This window comes from Porites lutea, chromosome 11 (genome assembly GCF_958299795.1).
Source record: "Porites lutea chromosome 11, jaPorLute2.1, whole genome shotgun sequence".
Taxonomy (NCBI): domain Eukaryota; kingdom Metazoa; phylum Cnidaria; class Anthozoa; order Scleractinia; family Poritidae; genus Porites; species Porites lutea.
This window is the reverse complement of record NC_133211.1, coordinates 4,173,126-4,189,849: the sequence shown is the minus strand read 5'-3', so window position 1 is coordinate 4,189,849 and position 16,724 is coordinate 4,173,126. Positions and strand designations below refer to the sequence as shown.

Genomic DNA, 16,724 nt, shown 5'->3' with positions numbered 1-16,724 from the left:
TGTCGTGCGTTTTTTTACTTAATAGGAAGGGGTTGTTCAGACGACATCAGATTGGGCCAGAATCTTCTTTATGTCTTTTTACATTGTTACCATGGTGAGTGACTGTACTGTACGGTTCTCCTTTTCAAAAATTGCCCTAGGCTTTTACTAATTTTGAGTTCTCTCTTTAACCAGGTTGTCATGACCATCATTGTAGCGTTTATTATTGAAGCTTTTCTCTTCAGAATTCAATATCGCAAAGAACACCCTAATGACGAGAGAGGTACGTTTTGACTGTTACAGTTTGATATTTTTTTCGGTTAATCACCAGTGGGACTGATTTATGCAGATAGGGTTTACCTCGGTGTAAGAACCTGTGAACTTTTTTTTGGTTTGCATCTAGGTTCGAATGTGTTGACGTCTTTGTGTTTTTCGTCAACCACGAGTTTAACAGGTTCTTGCACCGAAGATGGGCTCTGAAAGCGTAGGGAGGTTTTCATTTTGATCGGATGCCAGGTTGTTCAGATACAAGGTCATTTAGTTTTTCTCCCCGTCCACCCAAGACATAAACTTTAACCCTATTCGCCCTGGTTCCATGAATATGAATTGCACAGACCACGTAACCACCATCCATCCAACTAACAGATGTTAGTTCCTTAATATCGACCTCCACCGTCAAACACATGAAATTTAGTTATCCTCCTACCTCAGTACCCAACCCATGCACAAACAAATTTCTGGCTCTCCAGACTGACTGAGTTGCCTTTTTATTTGAACAGTAAATAGGGAGCTTAAGCAACAACGATAGCGACGGCTACAAAAACCTCACCTAAAAAGTGAATTCGCGTTTATTTCATCTCGTTCAATTCGACAAATGTTGGCAACTTTTTTGGAGATGAATTCTAAAGGACTGCATCGAAGTTGAGGAAACAAAGAAAAAAATCGTTGGCTTGTGTTCACATCCTCCACAAAACGTGAAATTAGGCACTTTCAAGTCGTAGTCGTACAACGACCGCAAAGAAATGTACCAAAAAAGCGTGATGCACGTGCAAAGCTCTTGTTTTGCTGATCTAAACGTATTGCTTTTTTGCCGTTTTCGTTGCCGTCGCAGTCGTCGTTGCTTAAAACCCATTGACGGCCGAGCCTGCCAAAACCGGCCGTACAAGACTACACTGCTTTCAAACATTGCAACTTTCTCAATCGCGCGAACATTGCCTAAACTGTCAGTTGTAAGCATTTTAAGAGTAGACAGTCCTTCAAATTGGGATATCCAATAAACGCAAAAAAAGTCTGCGCTTTTTGCAAAATATTACCTTATGAATTGGGACAAGAACAAAAATGATCGTTTTTGACTTCATAGAAAAATGAATGCGTGCTGGGAAATAGCCAAAATTTGTTGACAGCGTTCGTTCCTTCCCCCACTTTTTTCATATCTACTCTAAGTCCACCTGAGCCACTCCGCCCCCCCATGGAAATTTTGCGCTTGTTGTAAGTCTCAGTGGTCGCAAATTCCAAAATATGACGTGGTAGGTAAAGGAATTCATCCGTAGTCGTCAAGTCTCAAAGTAACTTCGGTTCGGAGCGGCCGTTTTTCCAGTAGCCGGCGTAGAAGGCGTTTGGAAGTAGTGGGTCTAAGAAAGAACGGGCGCCCAAGAGGGAGACACGCCAGGGGTGAGGGAGTAGGCGCTCCCTCTCTCCTCGCGTGTCTTCCTCTCATGCGCCCGCTCTTTCTTGCGCCCACTACTTTCAAGCGCCTGCTACGCAGGTTATTTTTCCACTTCCACGAGCAACAAGCCAAATTCGCAAACGAAGTACATCACCTTACTCGCTTCTTTGAGAAAGTGGACTCTTAGCTACCGTCGCGCGTAATGATGCTCATCAGCCAGCCACCAAAGATTAAAAATGGTAGACTGCGAGCAGTCTCTTATTTTTCTTTGCAAAGTTACAGAACGCGAAACCAAAGCGCGCGAGCCGCGAGAAACGAGGGTGTCTTTTCTCGGCTGGTCTCAATCCCTTTTTGTAGCAATAACGTCGTGGTTTGCAATCGCGCTAGATGAGATAAGAACCAGACGGATTTTAAGAGAAAAGGCGGACTGCAAGCAGTCTAAAAAATGGCTGTAAACTTACCAAAAATCGCATACAAACCAAACTTCAGCAGTTATTACAGCTTAACGAACCAAAATGACTACGTCAGAATGACGTTTCTAGAAATTTCGAGCCTTCAGTGTTTCAGAACAGCACCACTTTCCATGGTAACTGCAAATACGGAGTCACGAAATCCTATGGCTTGTTTGTATGTAGAAAATCACTCGAAAACGTAAAAAGTCCCGGTAGTCAATGGGTCAAGCTCCCTAATGTCTCGCCACTGTGACAGCGCTAAAAAGAATGAAGAGAAATGATCTTTTGTTTAGGATTTGGTGGGTTTGGGAGACTAACTCGGACACTGGACACTGGACACTTGGGTCCCGCATTAAAGGGGCTGTGTTACGGGTGTCTAGTTCGTTTTGTCAATAATGTCAATAAAGAGAAGTCGTTACGTCACCTTGCCATGGTTGCAAAATTTCTGGATCTCAACAACTGTGGCCCAGCAGTGGTAGAAAAAAAGAAAAAAAGGTTACTCATCAAATGCTTATACAGGGAGGTCCAACCCCTTACCCTTTTATACACCATTTTTTACGAAAAAGGTACCCCTTTCGTATACCTTCTATTGACAAATAGTACCCCTTTCACGTACCATGTTTAGAACTTTGCATCCCTTTTAACTGCTGCCAGAAATGCATTGTCTTTTAAATAGGAATCAAATACAAAAATAGGACGTTTTCTCGACCTTTTAGGCCATAAAACTCATCTGTTAGCCCTTTTGGGCCCTTTTACAGGCCCAAATGACAGATTTTCCTACCTTTTTATATACTTCAACTTGTGAAATCCCTATCCTTTCATATACCTGAAGCCTGAAAAAGGCACCCCTTTTGGCCGGGCCTCCCCGTGAAGGCCATCAAACGACTACCTTCTTAAAACGGCGTAAAACTGACAGAGTAAATGTTTACAACTGACAGGGTACATCCGACAGAGTAATGCGTACAACTGAGAGAGTAACGTGTGCAACGGACGAAGTAATGCGTACAACTGACAGAGTAATGAGTACCACCGACAGAGCAGTGCATACAACTGACAGAGTAGTGCGCACAACAGACAGAGTAATGTGTACAACTGACAAAATAATACGTACAACTGACAGAGTAGTGCGTAAAATTGACCGAGTAAATGTTTACAACTGACAGGGTACAACCGACAGAGTACTGCGTACAACAGACAGAGTGATGCGTATAACTGACAGAGTAGTGTGCATAACAGACAGAGTAATGCGTACAACTGACAGAGTAGTGCGTGCAACCGACAGAATAGTGCGCACAACCGACAGAGTAATGCGCACAACAGACAGAGCAGTGCATACAACTGACAGAGTAGTGCGCACAACAGACAGAGTAATGTGTACAACTGACAAAATAATACGTACAACTGACAGAGTAGTGCGTAAAATTGACCGAGTAAATGTTTACAACTGACAGGGTACAACCGACAGAGTACTGCGTACAACAGACAGAGTGATGCGTATAACTGACAGAGTAGTGTGCATAACAGACAGAGTAATGCGTACAACTGACAGAGTAGTGCGTGCAACCGACAGAATAGTGCGCACAACCGACAGAGTAATGCGCACAACAGACAGAGTAGTGCGTACAACTGACAGAGTAATAAGTACAACTGAGAGAGTAACGCGTGCAACTGACGAAGTAATGCTTACAACTGACAGAGTAGTACGTACAACGGACAGAGTAGTGCGTAAAAGTAGTGTGTAAAATTGACAGAGTAAATTTTTACAACTGACATGGTACAACCGACAGAATAGTGTGTACAACTGATAGAGTAGTACGGACAACCGACAGAGTAATGGGTACAACCGACAGAATAGTGCCCACAACAGACAGAGTAATGCGTACAACCGACAGAGTAGTGCGTACAACCGAAAGAGTAAATGTTAACAACTGACAGAGTAGTGCGTACAACTGACAGAGTAAATGTTAACAACTGACAGAGTAGTGCGTACAACTGACAGAGTAGTACGGACAACCGACAGAGTAATGCATACAACCGACAGAAAAGTGCGCACAACCGACAGAGTAATGCGCACAACAGACAGAGTAGTGCTTACAACCGACAGAGTAGTGCGCACAACCGACAGAGTAATGCCACAACAGACAGAGTAGTGCGTACAACCGACAGAGTAGTGCGCACAACTGACAGAGTAATGCGCACAACAGACAGCGTGATGCGTACAACCGACAGAGTAATGCGCACAACAGACAGAGTAATGCGCACAACAGACAGAGTAGTGCGTACAACCGACAGAGTAATGCGCACAACAGACATAGTAATGCGCACAACAGACAGAGTAATGCGCACAAAAGACAGAGTAATGCGCACAACAGACAGAGTAGTGCGTACAACCGACAGAGTAAATGTTAACAACTGGCAGAGTAATGCGCACAACAGACAGAGTAATGCGTACAACCGACAGAGTAAATGTTAACAACTGACAGAGTAGTGCGTGCAACTGACAGAGTAGTGCGTACAACTGACATAGTAAATGTTAACAACTGGCAGAGTAGTGCGTACAACTGACAGAGTAAATGTTAACAACTGACAGAGTAGTGCGTACAACCGACAGAGTAAATGTTAACAACTGACAGAGTAGTGCGTACAACTGATCGAGTAAATGTTAACAACTGACAGAGTAGTGCGTACAACCGACAGAGTAAATGTTAACAACTGACAGAGTAGTGCGTACAACTGATCGAGTAAATGTTAATAACTGACAGAGTAGTGCATACAACCGACAGAGTAGTACGGACAACCGACAGAGTAATGCGTGCAACCGACAGAATAGTGCGCACAACCGACAGAGTAATGCGCACAACAGACAGAATAGTACATACAACCAATAGAGTAGTGCGTACAACCGACAGAGTAATGAGTGCAACTGACAGCGTAGTGCGTACAACCGACTGAGTAATTTAGAACTGACCGAGTAAACAACTGACAGTATAGTGCGTACAACCAACAGGAATGTGATTAAAACTGACCGAGTATTGTACCAACCTACAGAGTTAAAGTTCGACTTACAGTCTTTCTCTGAACACCAAATTATAATATTGAGAGGAGACGCATAGAAAAGCAACTACAAAAGATGCCAAATAAGGTCTGAGACATAAACAGAGAATACAATTACATGATACAAGTGACAAAAATAATTTTCACACTTCTTCTTTCTATTGCGCGTCCTTATTTGCTAACGACTCTGAAACTTGAGAAATAACTCGTGAAGTGACAAAGTCACGGCTTCGTGTCAAACAAATCTGTCTCCCAGGCATTGTATCAAACGTTACAAAAAAACAAAAATGAAATCTAAAAAAAAAGTGTTAGGCTCACAAGTTTTAAAATCCACAACTGCAATCCGTGTAATATTCTTCTTTAAGTTTGTCAGTCCGTCAATCCTTTTGTATTTACCGTGTTATTCATACCTTCTTTTCATGTTATGAGCAGATATTTTTAAGTCTCACTCAGTTAGGTGTCAGCTGTATTTCGCTTTCCAGCTTTAAAGTCCTGTGATGTAACAACAGTCTCACGTTTTTGCAGATGTGTCGCATGAGAAACAAATTTTAAGTAGTGCGAAGAGAGTTTCAAAGGGGTCATCTAATACACCAAAATTGCTGAAATTTTATTTGATTTTTTCCCTTCACCCAACAGAGGACATGAACATACGGAGAGAGATCAGAGTTACTTATGAAGAGCTTCTGGCCTTAGGTGAAGAGTATGTGACAGACGTCGAGCCTCATCAGACTGTAAGTACGAAGGCTCCAAATGACGTAATACAAATTAAAGATTAAAATGGCACTAAGCAATACCTAGTCTCCCTCGCAGCCGTTTTTAGTATCGTCACGCAACGCTCCTCCCTTGTGGGGAGGAGCGTTGCGTGACGATACTAAAAACGGCTGCGAGGGAGACTAAGCAATACCCACCTGCCACAAAACAATACCTAACCAACATGTATCCTTGTAGGTCTTGTATCAAGGAAAACGGTCCAAAAAGAAGATGGATTTAAGCAAAAAAATGTATGCAGATGAAGTTGAGGTATGGTTTAGCAACAGATCTCCGGCTACGGAAAATTGATATTCATTTACATTGTAGCCATCTTCAAAAGTTAGTTTGTTTGGGAAACGTGACAATGAAAATTTTCTTCTCGGCATCAGATGACCGAGGAACAATTTTTACTCAAGTCACATGCAGCCTAAGGGAATAAAAACCCAGCATCGTCATTTCTTATCGTTACCTCTTTTGTCTTCTAAGAATCCGCGAGAAGGGAGAAATTAGAAGAGATTGTACTGTGGCACGAGAAAGGATACCGTTGACTGTCGCTTGTAAGCCCTGGGCCGGTTTCTAAAAAGTCTCGGTAATTTTTCGGGCCCGAATTCAAATATGAGGGTTGCCACTCATCAAAAAGTTAAAAATTCCCTGACTTTTCCCTGACTTTTCACTGACCTTTTATTAATGAGAAACAATCGATGTTCACATTCGCTTTGCAAGTCATCAATATTTTTCTTTTTATTTTCAACCTCTTTCCGCTATTTGCGGAAAGAGGAAGAAGGAATTTGGAAGAAAGCATTCAGAACGAAATTACAAACCCACTGACCGGCACAACTACCACATGTGTCAGGTATAGAGTGTCAAAGTGATCACTTTGCTTGCTTTGCAGCATACTTTCATCTTTTCCGAAAGAAAATGCATTTCAAAATCTTGAGGAAAGCTTCTGAACTATAAACCGGAAAACAGAATTCACTGACATTTCACTGACTTTGACAATATCAAAGTTTTTCCGTAACTTTTCAAAACATTCCCTGACTTTTCCCTGACCTTGAAAAATGTTCGTTTTTCTCTGACTTTTAACTGACCGTGGCAACCCTGAATATTTAAAACGAAATATAAATGCATTTAAATGCAATTTAAAGGAGTTAACAACTAAGAGCGCCTGGGTGCTTAGGTCAGCGGTCTTTGGCATGCGCATGCCCGGTGGCTGGCTACATCGATCATGTGATTCCCTGGCGCGTTCAGTTTTCCCTTCGTGCTGGGTTCTGTCGGCCATTTTCTTCCCCCCCCCCCCCCCCCCCAGGCTTGTTGGGTTTTTCTCCACTGATGAGTTTTCAGTGTGACAGTGCCTGTTCCTTTCCTTTGGTGTGGGGGCTCATGGCTGGATTGCGCTGTTGTGCGAGTCATGGGGGCATTATTTCAATCTAGGGGCTGGCTGCCAATAGTGGAAGCCCTTGGATACTTCAGGCATCCAACCTCCATTTTAGTTGTTAGAGAATAAAAGCGCGGGCCTAGATAGCAAACTACTCCATTTTGTTTAATTAACTAATGGTTTTATCATGTTAGATGCAAAACTATTGAAACCTCTATCTTGCCTGTAAACAAAAACAGCTTTACGGGCCCGTTAATTATCGGGACAATCAAGAAACGGGCCCCATGGCTTACACAGCTTTTAGGAGGGCTTAAAAAAGGGGGTTGGGGGGGGGGGCTTATAGGTAGATGCGCCTATATAACGTGGGGGGAGGGAGGGCTTATAGTCAGCAGGTTACGGTAGTTTGTTCGTTTTACAACGATCCTTGCTTCTAAATAACGGCGTTCATTTACTTTACGTGCTAAGTTGATAACAATTTTCGTAATTATACAAATCTCTTTTAATTTGTTACACGACTGTCTTCATTGTCATGATGTACTTAGCCTGCGTGGCAATAGTTAGTTTTTCAATTTTCTAACTCACAATATACAAAGTGCTGCTACAGTCTCTATTTTTAAATCCTGATTGAAAACATTTCTCCTTATCTGAATCACCACTTGCAAATAATACCTGTTTTTTGCTGCTTTTTTCCCTCATTACGGTTTCAATTTGAGCTTCCTCACGGGAAAAATACCTCTAATTCTTCTAACTATCTTTTTTGTAATATATTGAAGAACTGTATATATTTTTTGTCTGGCAAAAAATTAAACTGAAACTGAAAAGGGAAAGGGGAATTGCGGCGCGCGGGGAGATTTTCCCGCGAGCGCGCCCCTCGCGTTCTCGACCTTGAATCCCCCCCTCGGACCCCCTTCCCCAATTAATGCCTGCCACGCAAGCCATAATGTACTCGTCAAAAAACGGTCTTCATTTGCGTGAATTTTTGCGCGCAGTTTTGTGTTAAGGCGTGTTCTTCACTGGGGTGACGCATGTTTCCCTTTCAGCAATGGATTCAAAGTGAAAGACCCATTAATATGGAACACGTATTGGCTCAGCTTGATGTCATAGGGGAAGCACCGCGCGTGACTGTTACTCGCTTTTTACCTGGGTCACAGGATAGTAACGCAACTGGAGAAACTGACGTCATCATTATGAACAATATGGCCTCTGCCGAAGACAATGCTATTTAAGGAGTGCAGGTATATAGGCAGTATCTAACCCCATAGGAAGAACAGGAAGTTCAGAATTAACGGGTTGTTATTGAATGTCGATTATACGGTTCTTTTTATTTATTGAAATTCAACTTCACAGTGAGGCCTAGACAACACAGCCTCTAAGCCTCGCTATCAAATGAAACATTGAAATATCGGATCCAATTTTCTGATCATTAGACGTTTCTGGGAAACTCTCCATTTCCCCCTTTCCTGAGCCAACATGAACACTTACGTCTCACTTAGGGCAAAATGTTGCCTTAGGGGAGGGGTAGGGGGGCAGTTTCCCAGAAACGTATAATGATCCTTTCGAAATATCTAAAAGAGGCCTGTCACATGTTGACTCTTTTACATTTTATTAAGCTTTCTAATCGAGTGACCGGTACTTACAGGTACTATAAAGCGCTAAGCAATCACACCAACAATACTTTAAACCTATTGAGAAGCAAACATAAACTGCCATGGTAAAGGGTTCTTCTCTCGCTTTTGGTGCAGATTATACTTCTCTCACGTTGCAGGTTTTCCCGCCCTCAGTACCCTTTGTTTACTTTCCGTTCTTATCACCAACCTCGTCCCCAGGGCTTTGAGTTCCTAGCTCGAATTCTGATTGGTTTATGTTATTTACAGCGCTTTTCACAAACATGCGAATTTTGAAGTTCAAAAGCCAACTGACGATTGCGTTTTTCGCTGCTGTCAATCATCTTAACGGACCTCTTGGGAAACAAAACTTTACTTTAACGGGTTCAAAAGGTCAAGGTTTGTGATTGGTGGATTTCGGTCCGTTTTGTGTGTTTTTGTGTTTCAAGGTTCGTTGCTTGTGATCGTAATTATGATTGACGGCAGTGAAAAACGCAATTGTGAAGGCGGCTTTTGAACTTTAGAGTTCGCATGTTTGTGAAAAGCGCAGTAATGTCGCCGCCCGATCAGGTAAATATTTATAACTAGTTCCGGACGAGTGAGGAGGGAAAGGTGGAGAGCAAGCTTGCACTAGCGTCTTCAGGAAGTTTCATTCCTTCCTCAGTACCCCCCTGTGGTGTGAATCCATGGTGTGTGAGCTGTCACAGTATGACGAATAAAAACCGCGCGAAACAATTTTTATGTACACAATTCCCCAAGCCGAGCGAAAAGAACCGATATAGAGTTTGCTCGCTGGCTATTGTGTAACAGGCCTTAGCAAACAGTCTATAGTTTAAATTAGAGAAGGTCTTTAACTTTTAGAAAATGATCCAAATAGCGAATGGTGAGATAAGATGTAGTACTTTGAAGTAGGCAAGCCAAAAAAGTGCTTCGCGTCTCGGTATAGCCACCACTATTCACCTCCCCTTCGGGGATCATGAGTTGTATACTATTCTACATTTGAGTACTAGACAGATTTAACGTTGCAGTAATGATGGGTAGTTTTTTAATAACAAGGCCCTTTTAGGGGAAGGGGGATACCTGGTCCCTAGTTTGATTTTTAAAACACTTTGTTTCACTGACGCATTTAGGAGGAAGCTATGTGTTTGTCGGTATTTTACCATAGCATTTGTTGTAGCTAGCCAGTTTCAGTTCATCTTAATGAGTCGTTTGTCGTCGTTTCGAATAGCCTGTTCCAGGCGTTCAAATAGTAGAGCGCGGCGATCAGATGGTGGGGACCCGGAGCGAGTTAAATTGTACACCGGAAAAACGGGAGGAAAAAACGAGGGAAGATTTGTTTTTTTTCTTCGTGAATTTTTCTCCTGCGCTGTACTATCTGAACGTCTGGAACAGGCTACGTTTCAACTGTCTAACTGAATGCTGCTCTTTCAATGCCACGTTGTTTGTGGTAATTCTCTCTATCAGGGCCTCTTTAATCCTTTAAGCCCCAAGATCCACAAACAAATTCTCCAGACTGATCGCCATACATTTCTTTTAAGAATAGTTGAGGGAATTTGGTTTAAGATCAAAGCGTTCTCCCTTTGGTAATCAATTTAGTAATTCTCATAACCCTTACTCTTGATGATCTGCTGATGTTGTTAGGAGAAAATTGATGTTGGTCACTCTTGGTACCGAAAGGGTTCATTTGTAGCCGGTAGTACCGTGTGGACTTAGGCACATCAATGCGACTGAATTTCTAATAGAGTAGGAAGATTTCATCTTGAAGTGTTATCGTAAGAAATTTATTTTCCGACTTGTACAGAATTTTCTTTTCCTCCCACTGCCGGTCTAGAGAAGAATGCAAAAATTTCGTTTTGTTAACTGCTTTATCACGAAGCAGCTAACGGGATCAATACGAATCAATGTTGGCGAAATAATCCGGCAAAGTGGAGAAAAGAACCCTTAAACTAGACTTCACTCCGCCCGAAGGTGCTAAAAACTAACTGATAAGAAGTGCTTTTTTTCGGGAATTGTGTATGATCTATGGGAGGGGAAATCCCATGTGTGTAGCCTTTTTCAAACCCCGAAAGCTATTTAGACTTGCTTTTGTTGTTGGTTTTTCCTTTTATGCTTATACTTCTGGCTTATTGCCAGTACGCACTCTGTCAGTTGCCCTCATAATGCATACCGGGTTCGATACCTACTGCTCTTTTTGAACCTCTTTTTTGACGAATTTAAAAGATTGCTTCTTTTTCTTTTTTGTGGTTACTGGAGTGCCAGGAAGTATATGTTCTTTCATGATGTTGCCAATGATGTTTTTATTGTGTACATATGCGAATTTTTCAATGATACCTGCTTGTGTTAAGGCAAAAATTAACTGTTATGAACAATATAGGCGTTTGAGAAAGTACCGATCTATTGCTGTACGAAAAGTAGATTTTTTAAATGTCCAATTTACATTCGATTTTATTCCGCAAGGCGTTGCCTCACATACATTTTCTTTATTTTATTCGAAGAGATAGACAGACAGTTTTAGGTATATTTGAATTCACTTTATAGAGAGAAATTACCAAAAAATGAGCAAATCTCGTTGCAATGAGAAATTTTCAAACTACATCCTGTATTACTATTTCTATAACAATAAGTGAATTATTGTAAATAATATCATAGCATTTAGATCAGTTTGTAAATATACGTGGTAATTAATAAATCATAGAAGTTTACAAATAGAACATTTTAATAATAAACAGTCGCTTTTACTTGTTTCACAGCTAATCGAGAAACCTTCGTAAGGGAAGACCGCTAGACTTTTCACAGTTCCCTATTTTTCCTCAAGATGATTGAGCCCAAGAACCAACCCTTAGGGGCGGCCATATTTGTTTCAAATTTGCGTTTCTATCGTGGGAAGCAGTATCAAATCTAAGGGAAGACCTTAGATAACAACGACCTCAACCAGGTTGTAGCGTCCAGCAGTTTTAGTGAAAACAAGGGTTTGGGTTGGGTGCTCAGTCTCGCGGGCTCATAAAACCTGGTCTCGGTCGTTGTTGTTAAAGGATTTTGTCTACTTAGGGGCGGGGGACGTTTGGGAGGAGGCCTCCCTCCCCCCACCGTTACAAACCCCGACAACTGTTCCCTCAGAAATTTGAATTCGACATGGATGCCCATAACGGTAAGCGCTCGATCTCGACGATATGAATGTATAACGGTTATCGACCTTCTCACTCAATTTGCAACGGGGCAGGGGTGGGGGGAGGGGCAAATGATCACAACAATAGACCTTTTTACCTATACGGCGGCCATATTGAATTAATTCGATTCAAAGAGTATTATAGGATGCCCAGGGGGCATGAGCACATTTCGTTTGTATTTGCGAGTTTGTATTTTACATCCAAACACGGCACAAGGATCTCTTTTCCCATTACAATCTTATTCTAAGAAAACTTTAAGAAAAAATGTCCCGAAAAGCGCTCGAAAACACAAACGAAATGTGCTCATGCCCCCTGGGCATCCTATAATACTCCTTAAATCGAATTAATTCAATATGGCCGCCGTATAGGTAAAAAGGTCTATTGTTGTGATCATTTGCCCCTCCCCCCACCCCTGCCCCGTTGCAAATTGAGTGAGAAGGTCGATAACCGTTATACATTCACCAGCGTAAGCAAGTAAAAAGCAGTGTTCTTTTTCCTTTCAAAATACATTTGTTGCGGAAAAAGTGGTAGGCAATGTAAGCCCAAACTATAAATATTTATGTTGTAAATTCCAATAAATAGAATCTGTCAGGTCCCTCGGGAAACCAGTTAGTACCAGCTGCTAACTGTTTCTCTCGAGATCTGGCATTAAGTGTATATTGTTTTCCAGGTCACTGCTGTTATATAAGTTCTGCAAATCACGTTTTCTTTGCTAGTAAATTCAGTGTAATGATTATCATATTTTTGTTACTATTACGCTGCTCTGTTCCGATATCGTGTTCTTTCGGGCACGATTCACATCACCCAGAGATATATATCCGACAGATCACCTGCGGCTAAGGGCCTGTGTATTTTCCTTTTAGATTTTAGATATGACACGCCCTTAGCTCTGATATGTTTGCCAGTGATAAATGACCCCCTTTCCAGAACTAACTACCCAAGTACCTCTATAGGATTGTACCACTCTCCCACATCCCTCCCTGCACACATACGCACACGTTTTTGTCTTTACTTGCAATTATGACTTCCGCTCTATTGTTGGTTCTAAGAATACTCGGCCATTCTTGGCCATTCAACAACAACAACAACAACAACCTTTATTATTACAAGTTTTTCGAAAAATAGAAAAAGAAATTGTTTCATAAAATGATACAGTATGATAAAAGGATGACTAAGAGCTAAATTAACAAACTTTCTTGAAGAGTGGGATAACTTTCCAACCATGTTCAATTTTGAGTACCCCTCTTTCTTCTGCCTTTCTGTCTCATCCCGGCTCCAAATGCGTTAAAGCCAGGCGCAGATCTAGGATAAATACTGACAGATTTCCTAAACGAGCGCCGAAGGCGCAAGCTTCTAGGAGATTCCAAGGGAATGCTCTCCTGGAAAATGCTTTTGATTTTAACTTCCTAAAGTATCCTTTCCTGGTTTTCTTAGTCGTTCAGACAGGATGTTGTCCAGTTCCATTCTCCTCAGATGAAGCCTTGCAACTTGGAAAGATTTTTCTCTATTAAACATTTTTATTATGAAAAATGTGACCGATTTCCGTAAAACGGTGGAAACCGGTGTGGATCCGCGCCTGAAGCTTTTCTTGTTTCTGGTTCTTGAAGAACATATTTAGGTAAGACGGATATAATTGCAAGAAAATTATGCGGCTACATTACTTTTATTGTCTGCTCAACTGTAGTCCTCTTTTGGACTTCTTGCCAAAAGCAGTACATCATAACTATTTGAGTTATTTCCGAACGGATACTCCAGAGGGATTCTATTTTGAGAGGTAGCTTCATATCAATATCATCAATCGAAGTTTTGAAAGTCATGGAGTGGCCCTAGTACTGGTGACAATATAAATGATTAAGTACCCTTCTGAATAGAAAAAATAATGAGACCTCGTCACCACTATTTTAAAAATGACACGGTTTTTTGCAGTGGTCTTGCACCTTAACTTTTCATTAGTTATCCCTCTGGTGATTCTCTGTCCCACCTAGATTAGCAGTTGCTACCTGCAGTTCAGTATATTCCTTTACTTAAGTTAAATTCTTGAAATGAAGTGTTTTTGATGTTTGTTGTTACCTAACTAGGTTCACATCGTCTCATATTGTTCACATACCGTATAGCATGAAAATTTTGCGGGAGTTTTATTTTGCGGATTGGCGATTTTGTATGGTTTGCGGGAACAGATTTTTGCGGTTCGAGATGACTGAAATTTCTGGTGGGAACTAATTTTTGCGATTCTCTGTTCAAGTAGCAGAATATTTAAGTGGAAGAAACCTTAATATGGTATTTTCAACTTTTATTTTACGGTATGTTGAGTCAAAGTTCACTCTTCTTACATATTTAATGGAGAATAAAACGGTAATCACTGTAATATCTTACTGCACAAAGGGACTGAACAACAGCGAAACAAAACAAAAGCCTATCCCTACCATACACAACAAGTCCATTAAAAGCAGAGTTTTTAATTTGACTGAAGCGAGTTAATTTTTGCGGCGTTTTATTTTGCGGGTTTTTTTTCTGCGGGAACTAATTTTTGCGGATCGTGGTCAATCCGCAAAATTCGCAAAAATTAGAACCTGCAAAATTTTCATGCTACACGGTATGAGCCCACCACCCCGAAGCCGCCTTCTCTGATTTATAATTGAGTCAGCAAAAAGGCCATTTGTGTTTCAAACTCTCACTTGCAAACGAGGATTAGTGCAAAACCTTTCCAGTGAAAATGAGTTTTATTTGAATGAACATGTACAAACATTTTCACATAAATCAATGGCTTTACCCTTAACCTCGCTTTGAAGCAGAAGCTTACAGCAAATCGTAAGTAGCCTATTAGACTTTCAGGCTAAATATAGATTCCCAGTCATCTTTCGTGCCAAAACTTTCTCAGGTAATCAAATCAGAGTAAGCACAGTAGGATTTCTAGTAGACTTGCCTACAAGTCGAGCTCAAATTTTCTTACGAGCGCGAAGTGCGAGCGGTAGATGTTTTATGCTTTCCGCGAACCGGAAATGAGAAGCGAAGGGCTTTGAGAAAGTCTAGATTTCTAGCAAAGTAACAACAACGGCAGATGACGAGGAGTTAAAAGTATGCCCATCATCCATCGGATTGTCGTTCAACTTCAGAGACATCAGAATCTAGTGAAAGAAAAGAGCAGTTCTGTAGGGAACTGAGAAACCAAAAATAGACGGAACGTTTGTGAGGTGGCAGATGGAGGCTACGGGGTAAAGGGCTTCTATTTTATGGCTCAAGCGAATGCGAAGCATATCACTATGCGTAAAAAGTATATGGTAGACCCTGTTTTTCTGCCAAGGGCCTGTGTATTTTCCTTTTAGGTTTCTGATATGAAACGCTCGTGTAGCTCTGATATTTTTGCCAGTGATAAATGATACCCTTTTCTAGAACTAACTACCCCAGAAAAATATTTTTGAGACAATAGTAGGTAAGTACCCCTACAGGATTGTACCACTTTCCCACACCCCTCTCTGCACACATACGCACACGTTATTGTCTTTACTTACAATTTTGACTTTCGCTCGTTTGTTGGTTCTAAGAATATTCAGATTATTTGTTACATAAAATGATACAGTATGATAAAAGAATGGCTAGGCACTAAATTAACAAACTTTCTTGAAGAGTGGGATTACTTTCCAACAATATTCAATTTTGGATACCTCCGTTTCCTCTCCTTTCCGGTCTCATCCCGGCTCCAAACCCATCAAAGCCAACGCGGATCTAGGATAAATACTGACCGATTTCCTAAACGAGCGCCGAAGGCGCAAGCTTCTAGGAGATTCCGGGAGAATGTTCTCCTGGGGAATGCTTTTGATTTTAACTTCCTTAAGTCTCCTTTCGTGGATTTCTGAGTCGTTCAGACAGGATATTGGCCAGTTTCATTCTCCTTAGATGAGGCCTTGCAACTTGGAAAGATTTTTCTATATTAAAACTGTTTATAATGAAAAATCTGACAGAGTTCCGTTAAACGGTGGAAACCGATGTTGATACGCGCCTGAAAGCTTTTCTTGTTTCTGGTTCTTGAAGAACATATTTACTCGTAAGTCAGATATAATTACAAGAAAATTATGCGGCTACATTACTTTTATTGTCTTTTCAACTGTAGTCTTTTTTTGGACTTCTTGCCAAAAGCAGTAAATCATTACTGGACTTAAGTGTATTTGAGTTATTTCCGAACGGATACTTCAGAGGGATTCTATTTTGAGAGGTAGCTTCATATCAATATCATCAATCGAAGTCTTGGAAGTCATGGAGTGGCCCTAGTACTGGTGACAATATAAATGATTAAGGACCCTTCTGAATAGAAAAAAATAACAAGACCTTGTCACCACTATTTTAAACCTTCTTTTATAATGGGATCAGGGAACAGGTTAAAGGAAATATTGCAACTTTAGTAGTAATGTGTCTAGATTTGAAAATAATACGGCTATCTTTTTCATATGATGTGATAATAATGAATCTCAACGCATCGTGTGACAATCACACTATGGGTTTATTTTGTGCGTTTAAATACCTTGAGCCACCCTCTCCTCCGCAGACCTCCGCAAAGACCTCTTTGTGTCGTAGGGAGGCTGGGGAGAGGGAAAAAGCGCGAGATGGACGATGGGAAGGGGACTGCAAGAGGAATACCATCTCTTCCCATCGTCCCCCGCGCGCTTGCTGTTTTTCGATTAT

At 41.2% G+C, this 16,724-nt stretch overlaps 1 protein-coding gene across 1 annotated transcript in view; it reads left to right on the top strand.

The window, feature by feature from the left end:
* LOC140952450 (two pore channel protein 1-like) overlaps positions 1 to 10,672 on the top strand; it is a 40,012-nt gene extending 29,340 nt beyond the window's left edge. The window contains exons 25-29 of the mRNA XM_073401874.1: positions 26 to 94; positions 175 to 262; positions 5,788 to 5,882; positions 6,100 to 6,171; positions 8,317 to 10,672. Coding sequence (XP_073257975.1) covers positions 26 to 94; positions 175 to 262; positions 5,788 to 5,882; positions 6,100 to 6,171; positions 8,317 to 8,502 — 510 coding nt within the window. The 3' untranslated portion in view covers positions 8,503 to 10,672. The remainder of the gene's footprint in view (positions 1 to 25; positions 95 to 174; positions 263 to 5,787; positions 5,883 to 6,099; positions 6,172 to 8,316) is intronic.
* The last annotated feature ends 6,052 nt before the right edge of the window (positions 10,673 to 16,724 follow it).